Consider the following 20,720-nt stretch of genomic DNA (forward strand, 5'->3'; position numbering starts at 1 on the left):
GATGATCTTCAACATATGGATATGGGAGTTATATTCAAAAGTTAAATGCACATGCAAGTTTATAGTTGGACACATATACACAAGTCAATTCTAAGAACTTTTGAAAGTCAACATCTGGGAGCAGAGTAATATATCTGGAAACCAAGTGAAGCTGAAGCTTTCTAGGTGAAAAGCTTTTACTAGAATGAAGCCTAACTTATATATTTAATATATACTGTTCACTTTATATAAATGTATAGAAAGCAATTGGTCAAAAGTCAATACTTTGGATTATGCACCAATATGGTCAAATCTGCTAGGCAGTCAAAGTCAGTATATGAGTTTTAATGGTCCTAAATTAATCTGCTAATTATTTACAAAATTCAATGTGAGTTATATTCAGAAGTCAAAAGAATGTAAAGGTCAGGCGCACCTGATCGTTTGTAGCTAAACATGTTATACAAAAGTCAACTGTAATTGGTTATAACCAGCAGATAGTATTACCAATTAATTAACAGTTTAACCAACAACTTCAACAGCAGTAATCCCAAGAACTAGATCCCTGTTTCAAATACAGAACTACGGTTGTGCTTTGGATGTCAAACAGGCTAATAATGTTGACTTCAAAACTGATATCAACTGTAAACCTTTCAACAACAGCTTTTCAACTTAATATAATCACAATTCATAAAACATATATATACCCAAGAACAAGATCCAGCACCAAATCACACAATAACAACTTTTCAACTAAATTGAACGTAGCATTAATCTTTGCCTCTGCTTCTTAAATATGCTATAACATCAATCAAAGCAGCAACAAGACAAGAATACAAATCATAACGATTATAAGGAAAATTGGTTTTAAATAATCCTAACTATCACCTATTGGCAAATAACAAGCCCAACTTTGCACTTGGCTGGTGGCGGTCCTAACTAAAGGGGTATTTGTTTTTAACGGGCCACGACTAACGGATGTTAACCCCGTTAGTGATTTGCTGACGTAGACCTTCTTCTCCGGCCGGAAACCTGCAACTCGCCTCCATTCTCCATAATATCATTACACTGTCTCTCTCTATCTTTCCCCTCATACAAAACCAAACCGACGTGTCGCCGTTGTTGTCTCCGGCGAAGTCCACCCTCGTCAATCGTGCGTCATTCGAGGTAATTGACACTTCATTCGACTCGTTTTGACCCCCTTAACAAAAGCCCTATGCTTATTTTGTAGATTGTGTAACGTTGATTTCGAATTTTTGAAAATAAGATCGGGTTTGGTATCTAGGGATTGGCCATGGAAGAAGATGTAATGTCCTTCATTTTCAAATTTCCGATGTGTTTTGAAGAGGGAGGGAGACAGTGTGATGATATTAGGGAGAATGGAGGCGAGTTGTAGGTTTCCGGCCGGAGAAGAAGGTCAACGTCAGCAAATCACTAACGGGGTTAACATCCGTTAGTCGCGGCCCGTTAAAAACAAATACCCCTTTAGTTAGGACCGCCACCAGCCAAGAGCAAAGTTGGGCCTATTATTTACCAATAGGTGATAGTTGAGATTATTTAAAACCAATTTTCCCGTTTATAATAATAAAACCATCAAACAACCATTCAAACTTCCAAATAGTAATAGTAAACAATTTTATAATCAGATTCATGGAAACATGGTTTCAAATATTATGCAATTTTCACATAGATATTTTATCGAGCAGGTGATATGCATACTTTCAATGCAATGTAGAAGGGAATATCTCGTACGGTTCAGCCCCAAAATCAAGTTCAATTCATTCTTGGTAAAATACAATATTTCCGAGCATCATTCACCTACCGGCGGTTCTATATTGACAATTAAAAGATCTGTTAGAGATTGGAAGGATCACAGATGATCAAAGCTGAAATTAAAATCTATTATCAAAAGTAAAATGATTTTGGATTATGCTATCCTATGGCCAAATCAAGGTAGTCAAAGTCAGTATATGGGTTATGATGGTCTTAAATCTGCCAATTTATTTACAAACTTCAGTGGGAGTCATATTCAGAAAATATTACCAATTTAGCCAACAAATTCAATAATAGTGAGCCATCCCCCTGTTTCAAATACAGAACTACACTTGTGCTTTGGGCCTTTGTTGACTTCAAAACTGATGTCAACTGTAAAACTTGCAACAACAGTTTTTCAACTCAATTAAACTTAGTATAATCACAATTCACAAATATATACCCAAGAACAAGATCCACTACCAAATCACACAATAAATGCATGCCATTAAGTGTCTTTTTCCTACAATAGCTCATTAAGATTTTATAACAAACAAATAGTGATTTTTTGGGTGTGGATTCTTGATGACACTCGCTTAGGCATTAGAAAAACCTTATTTCTTATTCTCACAGATTGTAATTTCTTGAATTACTCCAATGTGTATTGAGTGACGATGAACAGAAACCAAGGAAAAATGATCATATGCTGTAACATGTGTTTGAAATTAAAGACGAATAACCTAAATCCAGTCCCAAAACATTAAACCATTAGATTTGGCTGATCAAGTAGAAGTAATGTCTCCTTGTAGTCATACACATCAAATGTACCCCATTTTCCAACAATCCCAAGACTATCGATGTGTTTTGAATAGGGCTCATAAACAGCAAGTTGCCCACAATCACCTTCTTGTTCTGGAATTTCAATGATAGGCTCACCACTCTTCCGAAATCCCTTAAATATAGTATCTTCTTCTGGTGTAAGAGTGAACAACTTTGTAAACGATTTCGACACACCATCCCCCATCATCCATACATTAAAGCTCAGATTAATGTCATGTAAATCAAATGCAACCAAAACCAGAGATTCCCGGAACCCCACCTTAGACAAGCACAAACCCATATGTGCTAAACTATTCGGAAGGATTACTTCTCCAAACTCTTCACTTGTCATATCAAATGAAACAATCATAAACTTATGCTCAGCATCCATAGTAATCCTATCAATAGCAAGCCAATAATAAACTCCATTCACAACCGCCCCTTTAAAGGGATAAAAATGAATTGATTTACGAGGAAGATTGCCATATGAACTTCTCCAAACCCTTGCGCTTAACGTAAAAACCTCAACACGAGGAGCAATGCCCATACGGATCTCACTCCGTTGATCAACATACGTAATCCTGACTATCTTAGGGTCATTGGTTTCACGACAAACCCCAAAACCTATAGCAGTTCCATATATCTCATCGTTTCCGATACTAGGGTTAACAACAGCAATAGCTTTTTTAATTGAAACATTCCAAAGAACAAATTGGTCATTATTACCGTGCAAACACAGCAAGCCATGAGAACTGGCGATTATTTTAGGGTTTATAAGGTTGTTAATCAAATCAGGAACGGTATGGGAAACTTTGTGTTGAGGAAATGTATACAAATGAAATGTAATTATGCTCGTAATCAATTGTATCTTTATACCTTACAAGAAGATGATGATGTTGCACCTGTGTATGGTGATGCTTAATGAAATCGGAGCTGGTGATTAGAGTGTTCCATGCTTTGCAGACGGATTGAAACTTGATTAATGATTTAACAGGAAGCCGTTTGATGATTTCCGCTTGAATATCGAACGGAATGTTGTCTGACATTTTGATTATGATTTTGGTTAGGGTAACGAAATTACGCAACCGAAAAGAAAATGGAACGGAAATTAATTTGTCATTTTTTTCAAACAAATACACGATTCTAATTGCTTGCGGGTGATAGTTAACGGGTGAGATTTTTACCGTGTTTGAAATCCAACTCTTAAGTGGGTTTTTTCACATTAACGGGTTTTCTTTTGATGATGTTCTTAGGTTAGTCCGACCTGAAACGTCAAAATCAATATGAACAGTCAGCATTCTGTTTCAAAAAGGGTTACTAGAGTATTGGGGATAGTTCCGAATACTGTTAACAAAAAAGTATTGAACAAATTATAAGGTATATAATCCTTAGCATTTATAAAATATAAAGGTTTATTGGATTTTAATAATCCCTATTAAAGGGTATTGGCCGTTAATAATCCATATTCAGTTTTTCGCCGGTGGCGGTCCCAAATTTAATAAGTTTGGCCCTCAATGGTCCCCCGTTAAAAAAACTTAAAGAGGTTAGTTTTACGCTGACGTGTAACCTGACTAGGACATGATGTGGACTTTAATTTCTTTTTTATATTTCTTTTTAACATAATTAATTGATTACATGGAAATAGACACCATTAAAAAAACCCAGTTTACTTTTCTTTATCGTTTCACAATTGAAAAAACCCTAAGTTTTCATCGATCAAGTTCTTCATCTCAGAGTTCTTCAGCCATCATCATCGATCAGGTATGAACTTTGATTTTAACACCCTTTACTCCTAGTTAGTTACATATTAGTGAATCAATTGTACTTGTAATAATACAGGGAGATGGATGATACGATTATTGTAAAAGTTTGGCATGGTGGGAATCTTAACCCCAAACCTAAATTGCACTATGAGGGGGGTGATACTTACATGTTTGAAGTTGATGTAGACAAAATGTCTTACTTTGAGCTAATGGGTTTTGTGATGGACAGTAAGTCATACAAAACTAAAGATTTTGATATGTTTTACTTAATTCCTGGGATGAACTTTGAAGAATGACTTATTCAGTTGAAGAATGATGAAGATGTGAACAAGATGGTGACAACATTGGGGTGATGATGTGAAGCATATTCTTCATCTATATGTACAAGGTAAGTCTTCTGTTGTTGAAGCCCAATTGAACCAAAACAAAGCCCAACCTGGTAACATTCAAGCCCACATAGCAGAAGCCTCTTTGAACCCTAAACAACCACCTCAATAGTAAAACTAAATACACTAGAACTACTATTAGGAGACTTCCTACACCTACTAAAGTAATACCCTCACCCACCAAAGAACTACCTATACAGGGATTTACTAAGTGTACAGCCAGGAGACTTCCTACACCAACCAAACTAATACCTTTACCCCAAAAAGAACTAGCCATAACAGAAGTTGCTAATAAGAGTTCTAGTTCTGAGTCATCTGATCAAGGAGCTGATCGATCTGATGAAGCAGATAGTGATGATGAAAAGTGGAAAGTATCTGATTTGAATGGTTCTGATTCAGATAATGATGATGAAGAGTGGAGAGCATTTATTGTTGCCATGAAGGAAAATGAGTTGTCACAGAAAGATTTGTTAGAATTGCTATTAAAAGGAACAGAAATCGTTTCACCAGGAGACAAATTTGTTGAAGATCTATCAAGTGATTATGAAGACTCTGAAGCAGATGTTAATTCACCAGGAGAGACTGAGGAAGATGACATTAGAGGGAATAAGCATAAGGCAAATGTTCCAGTGGTAAATTATTATACAGATTGGAGTAAGTGGGTATGGGTTGTTGGTACAATGTTTCCTACAAGGGATACTTTCAAAGATGCTGTAAGGAATTATGCAGTCACTAATGGTAGGAATGTGTCCATTTCTGTAAGTAACAATAACAGACATGGAAGATTAGGTGTTTCTTGTGTTGAAGGTTGTCCATTCAGGGTTTATATGTCATTTCATGCTAGAAAGGGTTGTTATTTGGTTAAAAGTGCAACGAATGAACACACTTGCCAGAGAAACATGATGAAGAACAGACAACTTAATGCTAACTTTATAGCTGACCAATTCTTGCCAATATTTAAAGCCAAGCCAAATTGGAAAGCAAAAGAGATTCAAGATGCAGTTAAAGAGAAGTACAAGGTTCTCATTACTCCGTGGCTGGCGTATAAGGCAAAAAATAGTGCCCAAAAGAAACTTTATGGATCAATGAAGGAGCATTATGATAAGTTGGGTTCATACTTGGAGGCTTTGAAACAAACAAATCCAGGTTCAACTTTTGAACTAGTAACTGTCCCACCACAATACTATAACTTAAATTCAGATGATGAGGTGTTCTTTAGGCTTTTTGTCTGTTTTGATCCGGTGAAGAAGGGTTTCTTAAGTGGTTGTAGAAGACTTTTATGTCTTGATGGTTGTTTCCTAAAAACTTTTCTTGGAGGTATGCTATTGGCTGCAATAGGAAGGGATGACAATGATCAGATGTACCCAGTAGCATGGGCGGTTGTAGAAGGGGAGAATAATGATAGTTGGGCATGGTTTATGGCTGAGTTGAAGAAGTGTTTAGAAGTCACTGAAGATGGGATGGGTTGGACACTTGTATCAGACCAACAGAAGGTATGTTACACCATGTTTGACTTGGTTTTTGTTTAATATGTTTGACTTGGTTTTAGTTAAATATGTTTGACTTGATTTTATTTACAAGCGCCCATGTTTTAACGACTCAACGCTCAACGCCTGGGACTAGCAATAGTTGGGTTCTATCAATGCCCTGGTTTTACCGATTGAATAAACATCGTTGGACGATACTCAAAGCAATTACCACAATATATACATGTTCCAATATCAGTACTGTATAAGCAATCGTTTCTCTCTAATATTTGTTTCGTTTTGTTTTAGTTCCGATATCATAACGAACGTAACGGAAACTGAATGAATTCGCGTAGACCCAACGCGTTTTGTATTAGTTCTTGTACCATAACAAAAACCGACAGAATGCCCATTTTGTTTTGCTTCAGTTCCAGTACCGTAACAAATGTGACAAAACCGATTGAATTTGCGTAGACTCACCGCCTCAATGCTCGGGATCAACAACGATCGGGTATTATCAATGCTCTAGTTTTACCGAGCGACTCCACCTATTGGTCCACCTCAATTTTTATAATTGTTTTGTTTTATTTTTGGTTTTATTTACGGTACAGTAGCAAACGTAACCGAAATCGACTAAATTCGTGTCGACTTACCTCCTTAGCGCTTGGGGTTTTACCACCTCTCAGGTTTTACCGACCTGCGCCGGCGCGTTGCGCCGGGAAAAACACTAGTTAATATAATTGAATTAGGCAATTGGTCTAACATTATATTAAGAAACCCATACATCCAATTAAAAAGTGAGTCAGCAACACCTTAACATATAACCCCAAAATAATAACTGATAAAACGTAGTATTCAAAAAACAACTAAAAGATAAAACAAAACCTAACATCGGATCATTTGCGTCTTCAGTCTTTTGAGTTCTACCCTTCACCCCTTCCATGACCGTCGAGTGTCGACTCCAACACCATTGTGTTGGATCAGGAGTCCAACCTTCGATGATGATGACCTTCCAATTTGTTTGATTTTTTTAGCTATCACGACGATTCTTCTAAATCATCAATAATCATCCATCTTTGATTTCAACTTTCAAACCAATTTGTTAAAAAAATATCAAGATGTTTCCACTCATATTCTTGAAAATAATTAAAAGATTAAAGAATAATTGTTTAAGTAGTTGACCATTACACGTATTTGATTATTTAAAGCCCGTCCATTACACATGATCTAACTTGGATCACTTTTGACTGAAAACTTTATGATTATTGACGGTCTCACACTATTATCTGCATGTCGTATTCATGATCTTTAAATTCTTTTTTACATTTATTTTCCAATTTAAGTTATAAAAGTAAAGGTATAAAAATTTTGAATGTCATTATTTTACGATCAAAAGATGAATTAGAAGAATTCAGTAGAAAGATATACAATTATCCATGTTATAAAAATTGAAGTTTTAAGTAAAAACAAACTTTTTCTCGTTTAAACCCAATATTTCCACTTATATTTTTAAAACAAATAAAAGATTAATGAATGATTATTTTAGTAGTTGAACCACTATAGTGTTTGATGATTTAAAGCCCATCTATTACACATTATTTAACTTGGATCACTTTTGACCGAAGACTTTATGATTCTTGACAATCTCACACTACCTCCCACCCTATCTATTACACATGATCTAACTTGGACCATTTTTAACCAAAGACTTTATGATTCTTGACGGTCTCACACTACCTCACACTATTATATTTGCATGTCGTATTCATGATCTTTTAAAAATACTTTTTTTTTTAATTTATTTTTCAATTTAAAATTATAAAAGTAAAGATATAAAATTTGTAAATGTCATAATTTTAAGATCAAAAGATAAATTAGACTGATATCAACTGTAAATCTTTAAATTAAACTCGGTATAATCACAATTCACAAAACATATACCCTAACAAGATCCACCACCAAATCACACAATAACAGCTTTTCTATTAAATTAAAATTAGCATTAATGTTTGCCTCTACTTCTTGAATATGCTTTAACATTAATCATAGTATGCTAAGAATAATATTCATAACAATTATTATAATAAAACCATCAAAAAGCTATTCTCGCTTTCAAATATGTATGTTTGGTTGGAGGTAATGGAATGAAAGGGGAATGGAATGGGAGAAAGAATGGAATGGACAAGGGAATGAAATGGATCATTATCATTCCTTTATCTTGTTTAGTAACCAATAGAAATGAAATGAATTATTATTTTTTGTTGTTTGATATCCAAAAAAATTATAGAAATGAAATAGAAATAATAAAAACACTCATATCTCAAAATACATTTTAACCAAAAAAAAAACTTTGCAATGGCGACGATGGTAGACCCGCGACGAAAATGGTGGTAGCGACGGTGGTGGTGGTGTCGCTCAGGCGGCAGGGGTGGCGGTGGTAACATTGGTAGTGATGGCGATCAGGGGCGGACCCACATAGTTCCCATCGGGGTCCCGGGACACCAATGTTTTTTAAAAATTACTTAGAGACGACATATTAAATTTTGTAAGGACCCCATAAAAATTAATACTTGGAACCCATACTATTAAAGTTGAACTAGTATAGTGGAAAGTCCCTTGTTTTTTCTTTGAGATGTTGCAGGTTCAAGCCTCACCATACCTTAGGGTATTTGTGTTTTTTCTTTAGTTTATCCCATATAACCATTATCACTTTAGTTTATCCCATATAACCATTATCACCATGCAACATATATAATGACAACATGAGTTTTACATATACTTAATTATTTATCTTGTGTATGTATATTATAATTATCATTTATTTGTATAAGAGTTAGTTTTTCATGTCTTGGTTATTCATGTAAGACCATATATATATAGCTTACGCTTATGTTTTTCGGGTATGAATGCAAATGAATTAAAAGTGTATGTTTTATCTAGTTTCTAATCTATATTCTTTCTACTTACTCGTTTCCGATGACACCATATTTTCGTGTTTTATTATGTTCCTCCTCTCGACCCGACCCGAATAACGACCGACCCAAAAATTTTGTAAACCGGAAAAATTGGGACCCCATTGACAAAAAATCCTGGGTCCGCCACTGATGGCGATGGTAGGGTGGCGACAGTCTAGCACCGACAGTGGTGGTGGCGGTGATTGTCAAGCGGCGGCGGTGACAAGGGTGCGGTGGTTAGGGCGACGTTGGTGGTGGCGGCGGTGGAGGTGATGGTGGTGGTGGCGACGGCGGTCAGGTGATGGTGGTGGTTGTTTTTAGGTGGTGGTATTGTTGAGAAAGTAAGGTGAAGGATGAATGGAATGGAAAAAAAGAAGGGAATGAAAGAAATGGTTTTGATGAAATGAGATTCAATATGTAATGGATGATTCTATTTCATTGTGCAACCAAACATCACAAATTTATATTTCCTCTTCTCAATAATCAAGATAGTGATCATATTTCCGTCAACTAAAGCTTAGTGGTGATCACCGATAATTTATACCTAATCACTATTTTTTAGTGATATTGTACAATAAATGTTTGAACACTATTATATAGTTATACAGTAAGTCTCAAAACACATCGGATATGTCTGGCAAAACTAGCTGGAAGCTGAAAGCTGGTAGCTGAAAGCTGTAGCTTTTTAAATATATTTAGGTGTTTTGGAAGAGTAGCTGGAGCTTTTTAGATATATTTAGGTATTTGACAGAGTAGCTGGAGCTTTTAATAAAACTAATTGGGTGCCAGCGCGGTGAGGCGGAGTGCGCGCGCAACCTGCGATCAACCGCATAATCAGTGTCGGTACGTGATTCACTTGATATTAGTGCACACATAACCTGAATGCAGTCGTGCACTTCGTGCAAAGGCAGCAAGCGTGTAATCATGGTGAAAATCATGAAACAAAGCTAAAATATACAGTAATTTCAAATAGATAGCTTTTTAAACCAACCTCTTTTGATTTGAAACCCTTTCTGACCCGACACCGTTTTAATCTGAAACATATTCTGACATGGCCCCTTTCGACCCAAAACTGTACCGACACGAACCAAACTAAATTAACATTTTTTTATCGACTCGTTCCGACACTAATTTGGTCTTACACATGACCCGAGCTTGTCTGACTCAACTTGTTAATCATAACCGGTAAAGAAGTATATCAATATCATACTCAAATTAAAGAGAATAAAATACTCTTTTTTATGATGTAACGTGTCTAAAAAAATATTAACGTGTGAAAAAGTTATGGACTTTTAAAGAGTCATAGGGGTAGTTAGTTTTGAATAAGGGTAAAATATGTAACTATTATACAAATTAACAAAAGTTGATGAAAGTTTAAGTACCAAAATTGTAAATTCAATTGTAAAACTTTGTACATTTTTTAGAAAAAGAGCTTTTTTCTTAATATAAAAGTTTCAAGCCTATTGTTAGACATGAGCTTTTTTTTAAAAGCTTGGAGTCCCTAAAAACTCCTTGCCAAACATACCCATCATCTCTCTTGCTAATCTTTGATATCTCTTAAGATGAAACGTGTTTAAAAGTTTATGCATTACAAGAGTACTAGAAACCTAACCACCAGATGAGAAACATCACTGTTCACTCAAAACATAGGATATATGTATGTAAAAAACAATTCAAGATTTACTTATTGTACTATATATGCTTCTTCATATATTTTGTTACAAAAAAAATATGCATGTTACAAAAAAACCTTATCAGTTGATAAAACTAGAAAAAGAATATTGCAATTCATATTTCATCAATCATAATACACAATCAGAGATCAAATAGATTGACTGGTAACATGCCCAGGTCTTGTCTTACTTCATCGTCTTCCTCGCTTTCCTCTTGATCTTCTTCTGGTTCTTCCTCGCTTTCCTCTTGATCTTCTTCCGGTTCTTCCTCGCTCCCCTCCATTACCTCATCGTTCTCACTTTCTTCTTGATCTTCTTCCTCGCCCCCCTCCATCACCTCAAAGTCTGAGTCTAACAACCGAAAGGTAAATTTCTCATAAGGTGTCATATCCCTCATCTTTGGCCTTTGGGACGGAGTCGGACCCGTTGGAGTTGGTGGCGGGGTATCAAAGTGCCATTGAGTTGGATCAGAATGGCAAGCCATCCAACTCGAGGAATCACTTATTATTTCATCTTCTTCTTTTGGATTAGAATGGCAAGCCATCCACCGTGTTGTTGGCCCTCTTGATACCGGTGGTACTCCCACCGGAAAGCCTCTTCCTCTTTCCACCGCCACTGTTTGAAACCATGTTGCTTTGCGCGGTGTCTTCCAGTTCATCTTCAATGTGGTAATTCATCAACGCTGGCTTCATACCCACAAATCTTCTTGAGATTAATGATTAAAGAAATTATTAATCTGAGATTGCAGTAATATGTGTAGAATGAGGACGAATGAACACACACATATATATAGGACTACTTCCCAAGGGTTTCGGTTGCTTAAGTAGATTGTTACGCACGTAATCAAATTCCAAATAACAACAACATTAACGTGTAGAGGTAACGGTAATATTCAATTTATGATTCAGAAAATAACCTCATTTTTGGTTATCTCATACTTCAATCATGGATATTTATTATCCATGGATATTTATTCATCTTACTTCCTAATTTATATACGGAAGCAAAAATCTTTTTTTCCCTTATTTTTTATCTTTAACACGGCGAGTTTCTTGTATTAAGGCTATCACACTCTTCAAATCTGGAGAGTCTCGATGCCTTACTCTAGTCAGACTATGTTGTCTAAACCGGGCCCACACTGGCTTCAGAGTTTGGCTTCAACGTTCCACCAACTGCCACTTGACAGTTGTTGTGTGTACAAGGTGGTTTTATATAAAATGTTTGAGTGAACCATGTAAAATGTTGAGTGTACCCATATGTTTATGACCATGGTCTAGTCGTAAAGACTCCACCTCGTATATAGATAACCCGTGTTCGAATCCTCTCATGTCCATAATTTTATATTTTTTAACCTTAAAAGGTAAAAAATTAGGGTTTACACTTATTACCTTTCACAATACATTGTTGCTACGAACTGAAGACACACAGATGTAGTGCGCCACTAGCCCTCCACAGTCCATTGATTAGACGATTAATCAAACCTTTGCAGCCCTCACCCTCCATCGAAGTCGTTGCCTCGGCCGTGGCCGCCTGCCTTTACTTTTTTTTCAATAGCTCATTAGCTGGCTTACTTTACATCTTGCTACTCTTTTTTATGTTTGATGTTTTATCTATTTTTATAGATTGTTGTTTGTCATTATTCATTAACGACTTTAAAATTGATGTTGTTTACTCGAACCGTCGAATTGACCCGAAAAATTTTATGTCCGGCAGAATAAAATAAGAAAATCTAAAATCAGTAAACTCATTGATTTTTTTAATCTACCACCATTTATTTGCTATGTAAAACCATTTAGCAAAACTAAACCCAACTCTTTTAACGCCAATGACTAAAAATCCTCACATCACATTTTTGTAATATAACAAAAAAAAAACATTGTTATAATATAACTATAATTATAACAAAATTATTGAAGTAACTTAAAAAGTTTAGAAGGAATTACAGAGATAAATACTAAGAAACATATGTATAACTCTTGAGTTTATTCAAGATAATACATCTTTCTTATTAATATGAAGATGGTATTTGTACTATAAATCCACATGCTATTTAGTAGAGAAGAGGTAACTATTTAGAACACAACTAGGTTAACAATTTTCATCATGTAACCATCTATTTATTGTGGTCTTCACCCAATTATTTTCAAAAAACTATATTATATATAATATAATATATATATATATTATTAAAAGGCAACTTCAAGTTGCATTTCTTATACTTTTGCAACCAACTTTTGGCATTTATACTTTTTAGTCCTCAAACTTTATCTACAAATTTCCACAGACCTTTGGCATATATACGTTTTAGTCATTGGACTTTTTTATAGATTTAAGTTGGGTACAAAACTTTTGTATATATACTTTTTGACCCATTAACCTTATTTACATACTTTGGTTTATTATACTTTTGTCACAAAACTTTTACATATACACATTTTGGCCTCTCAAGTTTACTGAATGAAACTTTTGCCATTTTTTGGCCCCTCAACTTTTTAAACCGCCAACCGATCCTATTGTAAATAACCGAGTTTGGTCTCACGGGTGGGTCTTATCCGGACTATGGTCACCTCTAAAATCACCGCTAGTTTCCGGAAATACCCCTGGCAATTTACAAAGCCTAATTCCTCAATTCTTCCAGTCCGCCGGCAGAAGCATCAGCTGTATTCACTTCTTTCGATCGCCGACCCCAAAGGTTTATTTATTATTCTTTTCTTTTATTTTCTTTTCTTTATTTTTCTCAACCGCAAAGTTTTAATTTTTATGCTTATTTCGTAATTAGGATTTGGGGTTCGTTCTTATGAAATTTTCTATATGTATCACGGGACTTGATTCAATGTTTAGTAGTTAAGTTTCATTGAATTGGGTAACTGATGGCTATCTTAAATACCCCATTCCTTGATGCAGACCAGGTGTTTGATGCAATGTCTCAGTGAAAACAGGTGAGAAAATGAGTATAAAAAGAAACCCTTTTTTATGCACATTAGGTGTTTGATGCTATGCCTCAGAGAATGAGTCTTCATTTGGTTTCACACACGGTGGCCTGGTGCAGCTAAAATGATGGCAAAATATGTTTATTAGAAGCAAAAATTTAAGTTTTGGTTATATTAGATGAATTATGATCCAATGGAATAGATTATATTTGATTGCTTGATAAAAAGTAATCTACAGTCTTGTGAAGGGACACATATACTTCAGATGCTGTAAGCTGCAATAATACGCGGCCTCAAAACTTACTTTAGATTCTCATAAAAGAAATATACAGCAGAACACTTATGAAATATGTCATGTAACACAATGTTTCATAGTTATCAGTGCAATATAGCAAAAGTAAACATTGATTTGTTAGACTTGAATTATTGACTTGTTTTCTTGCAAGATAAATTTATTTTGTTCGGTTTTCTAACATTGCTGTAGGATGTTTATAATTTTATTGACTGAGTTCTAAATTAAATCTGATTTTTACAGCTACTAGAAGAAAGGTGTAGGTAGCTCAAGATGGCAACAAATTCTACATCTAAATTGTTTCATGGTATGCACTTTAAGGTTTGATTGCTCGAGTAATATAAACAAGTAATTCCCATGTTTTATTTGTTTTATAAAGAATCTAACTTTCTTGCTGTTCTAAGCTAAGAAATATAGGGTGTACATGTAAGAAAGTTTAACTCATAACCAACCATCATGTGCACTAAAGTAGGCTAATTTGTCATCTCTTTATGTTGTAATCAATTAATTATATACGTTTTTTTTTCATTAAACCTGTAGCCTGTGAATCAAGCATAAAATGTTTTCATATTTGTCTATAACTTCACTCCAAATTTAATATATGCAATCTTTTCTTTAAGGGTACTAGTTATTTCTTACATGGTCTTTTAGTTTTCTTATTTAATTTATCATATATGCATGAAATAAACGAACCTAGCTGGACGTTCACTTTTGCGGGGCCTCAATAGTTCTTCATCAGGGATGCTAAGATCACCACAAGATACTGCCTGCAATAATTTTTTGGCCCAGGTTTGTTTTTTCTCTTAATTTTTATGCGACATTTCTACCCATTTATTTATGGTTAGATTAATCTAGGTCATGTTTTATCTCAATCTTGTATAATAAAAATATTTTCCGTAAAAGGAAACATGTCCACCGGGTCGATTGCGTGGAGAGGCTCTAAAGTGTGTTTTTAATGCATAAACCCTCTTAAATCATTTATGTTTTTGTGAAAACCAAATTTTCAGTTTGGTTTCGGTTTCGCGCCAATGTACCTTGTTAAAACTGAACAGAACCAAATTTATGGGTTTTCATTTTTTTATTTTGAACGAGGTTTTATACCCGGGCGTTTGCGGCGCGCGGGCTTTACCACTTGCACAATAGATGCCGTACATTGATTGCAATTACTATATCAACATGAAAAGTTGAAATAAGAAACATTTGGATCCAAATGTGGTTTTACATAATGAGGCAATAGTATCAGAAGCTGTATGGGGGCATGGCCGTCTCTGAGAATCCCTAAAATTTTGGGGCTCGGGGCAAGCATAAAAAAGGGCCTCTAATATCACGTTTTTAATTACGTGATAAAAAATTTGACAATTTTACCAATCCGGTTGCATTTCCAAAGTCCAATACGAACCAAAGCAATAATAATAATAATAATAATAATAATAATAATAATAATAATAATAATAATAATAATAATAATAATAATAAGTTACTAAAATAGCTCATAAAACACAAAAGAAAGTTTTTTATAAAAATTGAAATCATCACCAATGGGAATTGAACTCATGATCTTTGATTCCATAGACTAGCATTTTTTCCATTGCACCAAGGAGTCATCTTGTAGACTTATATTTTAAAACAGCATTATATATAAAATTTAGATTTTTTTAACAATTAATCCAAATGTATGATAATCAATTTTTCATTCGATAACAAAAATATTTAGGTGAAAAGTTTTAGGCTCAAATTCATTATTTTGGGCCAACTTTTTTTTTTTGGCACCAAATTTTCAAGCCCAGATGGTAAAATTGTAAAAACAGAACCGGGCCCATACCAAAAGAATCGAAACCGAACGGTTGACAAGAACTTAGAAACCAAATTCTCAGTTTTTGGTTTGGTTTGAGCTCAAAACCGACTCATGCATGCCCCCTAGTAATCATATTTGGCTTAATATTTATTGTCAAATATTTTTTGAATAAGAAGTGTTTTGCTACAATATATTTTTGGATAAAAAGTGTTTCACGGGCCCCAACCAATTAGACGCATTATAGAAAAGGTTAATATGATATTATGATTTATAAACAATTTACTTCTAATCATATTTAATGTGAAACATATCTTTAATACGTGTATTTTTCAGCAAATAAGGACCTTCATACAAATGAGAACCAATCTGAAAGTGGTGGATAACTCAGGGGCAAAACGGGTAATGTGCATACAACCTTTGAAGGGGAAGAAAGGGGCCCGGTTAGGTGACACAATAGTTGCATCTGTAAAGGAGGCCCAACCCGGAGGCAAAGTGAAAAAAGGACAGGTGGTGTATGGTGTCGTGGTTCGGGCCGCCATGCAGAAGGGCCGTTGTGATGGCAGTGAGGTCAAGTTTGATGATAATGCAGTTGTGTTGGTGAACAAGCAAGGTGAGCCAATTGGTACCCGAGTCTTTGGCCCGGTCCCACATGAGTTAAGGAAGAAAAAGCATGTCAAGATTCTCAGTCTTGCACAGCATATTGCTTGAGGTATGAATTTTTAAACGGTTTCTTGTTTTGGTCCTTTTTCTCGCTGGCTGTCTTTGTAAACATGTTTGCCCCGTTAGATAGGCCTGTAAATGATCAAAACTTTCAGGGAACTGTTCAGTTATATAATAAACGAACGAACATGAACAAACATTATGTTTTGTACGTTCATGAACATTTGTTTATGTTTATTCATATATGTTTGTTTATTTACATTCTCGTTTAACCCGTTAAACTATGTAATTATATAATTTTTTAATATAAATAAATATGCTAAGAAAATCAAATCCCATACCATCTGTGTTTGTTTTTGTTCATGAAGTGTTTGCTTAGAACGTTAATGAACGAAGAATATCAAACATGAACATGCTCATTTTTTTAGCGAATGAACATGGACAAGAAAATCCGCTCGTTTATTTTGTTTGTGTTCGTGTTCCGTTAATGAATGAACACGAACATGCTCGTATTCGAGTTCGTTCGGTTCGTTTACAGGCTACCGTTTGGAATGAAACATGACCCGACTATGTTCATTATGTATAACATATTGGTGAAAATAATATTCTTTGGTGCAAAGTAATAGATGCATTAAAATATCTGGTAAGTATTACAACACAAACATTTGTACAAAAATTGAAAAATAATACAGTGATACCTAGATTTGTAAGCTGCTTGTGAACACTTACAAATCACTATTCACTAGATATTATTCAAAGATTTAGATTATTATATGTTCATATACAACATGTAATCAAAGTAAAAGCATCACTTGTATAAAAATATTGAAAAATCGACCAAAGGTGTTTGTTGGTCAACCAATCTGTATCAATCCGTATTAATTTCTTGACCGTCTTTCTTGGATTGTTTTCTTTTATTTGATGATTTGTTGACACAGTGAAATTGTTTGCATTTCAGGTTTGAGATGGTAAAAGTGAGTAGAATAGCTCGGGTTGTAGGCGGATCCAGCATACTTTCAGAATTCTAGTTGATTAAGTGAGTAGTAATTTGGGTCTGTCAACTGAAGATTTTGATCCGACTATGCACCAAGTTCACAATGCATTTGACATTTTGGTTGTATGGTTTTTATAAAACAATTAAAGTGGGGTTTGAATACACTATGGACAACATTTATGTTTTGACTCAAACCTTTTTTTGTTTTTAACAATTGACCCATTTGACTTGTTAGAAACAAAGTGTGACAAAATGGATCTATCTACTCATAAATGAGGCGAAAACGGCTTCTCCCTTTACCACAAAATCGTTACTACTATCTTGGTGGACAAGAATTCATCAAGCTTGTGCATATCTTGTATAAAACAAGACAATGCCATGGTGTTAACCAGTTTGAGTTACTAGCTTGAACCAAGCTGAGCTTCGATCCCAAAGTGGCGCTCTTCTAATAAACAAGCTCAAATCCTGTCTTCACATACCGAGCTCGCAAGTCTAAACAGGCTTGCTACAACAAAAATTTTCAATTATATAGCCATTATTGGTGTTCTTAAGCACATAAGGCTTCACTCTTAGTTGAATCATCTGCAGTATACAGGGAGACCCGCACGTATGGGTTTTAGGGGGATCCTAAACCTAAACAAGAAAGTTTGAGTGATTCAAAAATCATTTCACCTTCCTCTACCAGGGGCAGCAGATGCTCCACACCGAGCAGCCTGAGCCTGCACATCAAATGTGGCAAAATGACTAACGGGTCAAGACATATGGCCTGTAACACAGTTACAGATGTAACTTCCACCATACAAAGATGTGGTTACACCTTTCACTTATCCATTCCAAATATTACAAAATTTACAAAAGGTAAAAATATACGATTACAGGAATACACCGTTTCCAAGGGACGCTAAAAAACACGGTTACACGAATACTCGTTAAATCATATCCATTCTCCATACTAACCATGAGTATACAAGACCGTATGTGTCAAGCATGATATGCTTATATTATCATCTAAGATCGTATGTGTCTATCATGTTACTGAAAAAAACATTAGCTTTCTTAGATGTGTTGATCTTAATTATCGTCTTATTAAGGCGCGTACCCTTTGTTTTGGTGTCATGTACCACTCTGTGCGACTTCTGGATTCCACATCACCCCATCTTGCACGAGAGATTGTCTAAAGTATCTCATACAAATTCGAGCTCATATCTTCATCGCTATCAGTTCTTTGTCATAAGCTTTATCTTGTTTTCAAGACGTTTATTTGGACGCACTAGGTCCCTAGTCATGATGGTGTCATACTCATTAATAGTCAAGAATAGATATTTAAGCTTGCACTTCACATTATGTACATTATTTACTGGATTAAGAGTTTTACATGATAGGAACCCGTCCCTCATATATCATTTGCATCCCGTTATGAATCACGAGCATAAGTTTCATAACGTAATGCCAAGTATGTTTTAAAAAACCATTGTAAAAATACTTTGATTTGCGTTTGGTTTTGGGAAACATTACTAGCATTTCATAAGAACTAGATAATCAAGTGATATTGCTCAGACTGTACATATGTTATGGGGCAATATTTGTAATAACAATTTTGGGAGCAAATATTTGCTCATATTTTATGTACAAAAACTAGTTTATTAGTATTGATATAAATTCATAAACAAATCATCACCACGGAATGAAATTACCACAAGACACACCTCTTGTCATGCTCGTGATCATGACCGTGAAGCAACCTTGAACCCAACAAAATCATAATCGAGATTCCACTAGTCATGGACAAAAGTTGGGGCTACATGAAACAAATCATAAACACAAATCCAAGAACAATATCAAGATCCTAAACCATTTTCTAATGAAACCAAGCATTCACTAGTACCCTTTTCTTGCAGTTTTCCTTACCGCAGTCCCACCCAAGGAGCTCATCGCCAATGGTGGCTTCTTATTTTCTTTGCAACTACTTCTTAGCGAGTATCTCTGTGTCGTTGCCACCTGTTTCCTTTCAACCAACGGGGTCATCATCTTCCTAGCACTCTCAAACTTCTTAACATCCACAGTTGACTTCTTTGCTGACTCGATTCGAACTCCAAGATACTGTTTGCATGGAGTCTTTTTCTCAACCATAGATTCGCCTCGTTTTCTTTTCAACCTTTCGTTTCTTCTTGCAGAATACTCTTCATAAAGCCTGCCCCTTTGAAACACAGGACCCTCATTTGCAGATTGGCTTGTAGTAGTGGGTCCCCACAAAGTATCTTGAACCATCTTCGATAAAGCTTTCAGTTCACAAGACATTGTGTGGTATTCGGGGCGCAGTTCATGTTCTTCTTTGACTGAAGACTGCTTAGGCAAACGGGATGTTGTGAAAGCGCCTGCAAAATCAATAGTATACTTAAAATTGGAGAAATAAGCAACGAAACCGTTTTCAAAAAACATGTTTTCATTATAGCTAAAAATTTTGAAAATTACAATTTTGATGCAACCCGTTTCGGTTTTCATTATATAAACCAAAAACCTCTAGTAATAAAACCAAACCATATTTCAAAAAAAAAATCAAACTAAAACTAACAAATTATTATCATTCTTGAACCTGTGAAAAGCTCTATTTGATACCAAACAAATGATTTCTAAGCAAAAGTTTCTTCTATACAGAAACAAAAACTCACCTATACATTTTCACAAACACTTGGCATGCTATTATTAATCAACCAATTTCAAAATAAATATAAATTAACACAAACAAATCATCATTCTTGCACCTATGACTAACTTTATTTAATGCTAAAAAGATGATCTTTTAGCAAAAATTTCTTCTATAAACTCTAAAAAAAAAAAAAAAAACTCAGTTAGGCATTTTCACAGACACTTGGCATGCATGCCAAACACAATCAATTTCAGTTTACCAAATAAAAACCCTAGAAATCTCGATAACCCATCAACATGAAACCAGAGAACTTAAACAACTTTTCATCAATAAAGTGATTTTTTACATCAAAAAATCGAATTCTTGGTAAAAGTACCTGATGGGGTTTGAAGGTTAGGTAAAGACGACTGAACCGGGCGGCGGGGACGAAGCCTGATCGGTGATCTCAATCCCAGCGGTGGTTTCCGGTCTGTGCGAATTGTCGTCGGCATGTTGAGGAGAAACACAGATTTGATATGAGGCTGAAGGAAGAAGATTTGAATAACGTTGTAGGCGTGTGAAATTATAATAATTTCAAAAACTTTTGCTACTTTAGCGACGAAAAAGGGAGCGT

At 35.1% G+C, this 20,720-nt stretch overlaps 3 protein-coding genes across 3 annotated transcripts; 1 reads left to right on the forward strand and 2 right to left on the reverse strand.

Annotated features, from left to right (window-relative positions):
- Positions 1–2,488: 2,488 nt before the first annotated feature.
- LOC143621869 (F-box/kelch-repeat protein At3g23880-like) lies at positions 2,489–3,593 on the reverse strand. Its single transcript, XM_077093162.1, has 2 exons — positions 3,424–3,593; positions 2,489–3,299 (listed from the first exon to the last, which is right to left on the reverse strand). The coding sequence occupies exons 1-2, from the start codon at positions 3,591–3,593 to the stop codon at positions 2,489–2,491; spliced, it is 981 nt and encodes a 326-aa protein (XP_076949277.1).
- A 10,654-nt stretch (positions 3,594–14,247) lies between these two features.
- On the forward strand, positions 14,248–17,547 carry LOC143621801 (large ribosomal subunit protein uL14mz-like). Its single transcript, XM_077093116.1, has 4 exons — positions 14,248–14,318; positions 14,709–14,800; positions 16,140–16,515; positions 17,425–17,547. The coding sequence occupies exons 1-3, from the start codon at positions 14,285–14,287 to the stop codon at positions 16,512–16,514; spliced, it is 501 nt and encodes a 166-aa protein (XP_076949231.1). The 5' UTR covers positions 14,248–14,284; the 3' UTR covers position 16,515; positions 17,425–17,547.
- A 1,746-nt stretch (positions 17,548–19,293) lies between these two features.
- Positions 19,294–20,633, reverse strand: LOC143621803 (uncharacterized). Its single transcript, XM_077093117.1, has 2 exons — positions 20,484–20,633; positions 19,294–19,835 (listed from the first exon to the last, which is right to left on the reverse strand). Exons 1-2 carry the CDS (start codon positions 20,596–20,598, stop codon positions 19,339–19,341), a joined length of 612 nt encoding a protein of 203 aa, XP_076949232.1. The 5' UTR covers positions 20,599–20,633; the 3' UTR covers positions 19,294–19,338.
- Between the last annotated feature and the right edge of the window lie 87 nt (positions 20,634–20,720).

Source organism: Bidens hawaiensis, unplaced genomic scaffold (genome assembly GCF_021521415.1).
Source record: "Bidens hawaiensis isolate Kalapana, Puna unplaced genomic scaffold, B.hawaiensis_p1.1 tig00002977_1, whole genome shotgun sequence".
Lineage (NCBI taxonomy): Eukaryota > Viridiplantae > Streptophyta > Magnoliopsida > Asterales > Asteraceae > Bidens > Bidens hawaiensis.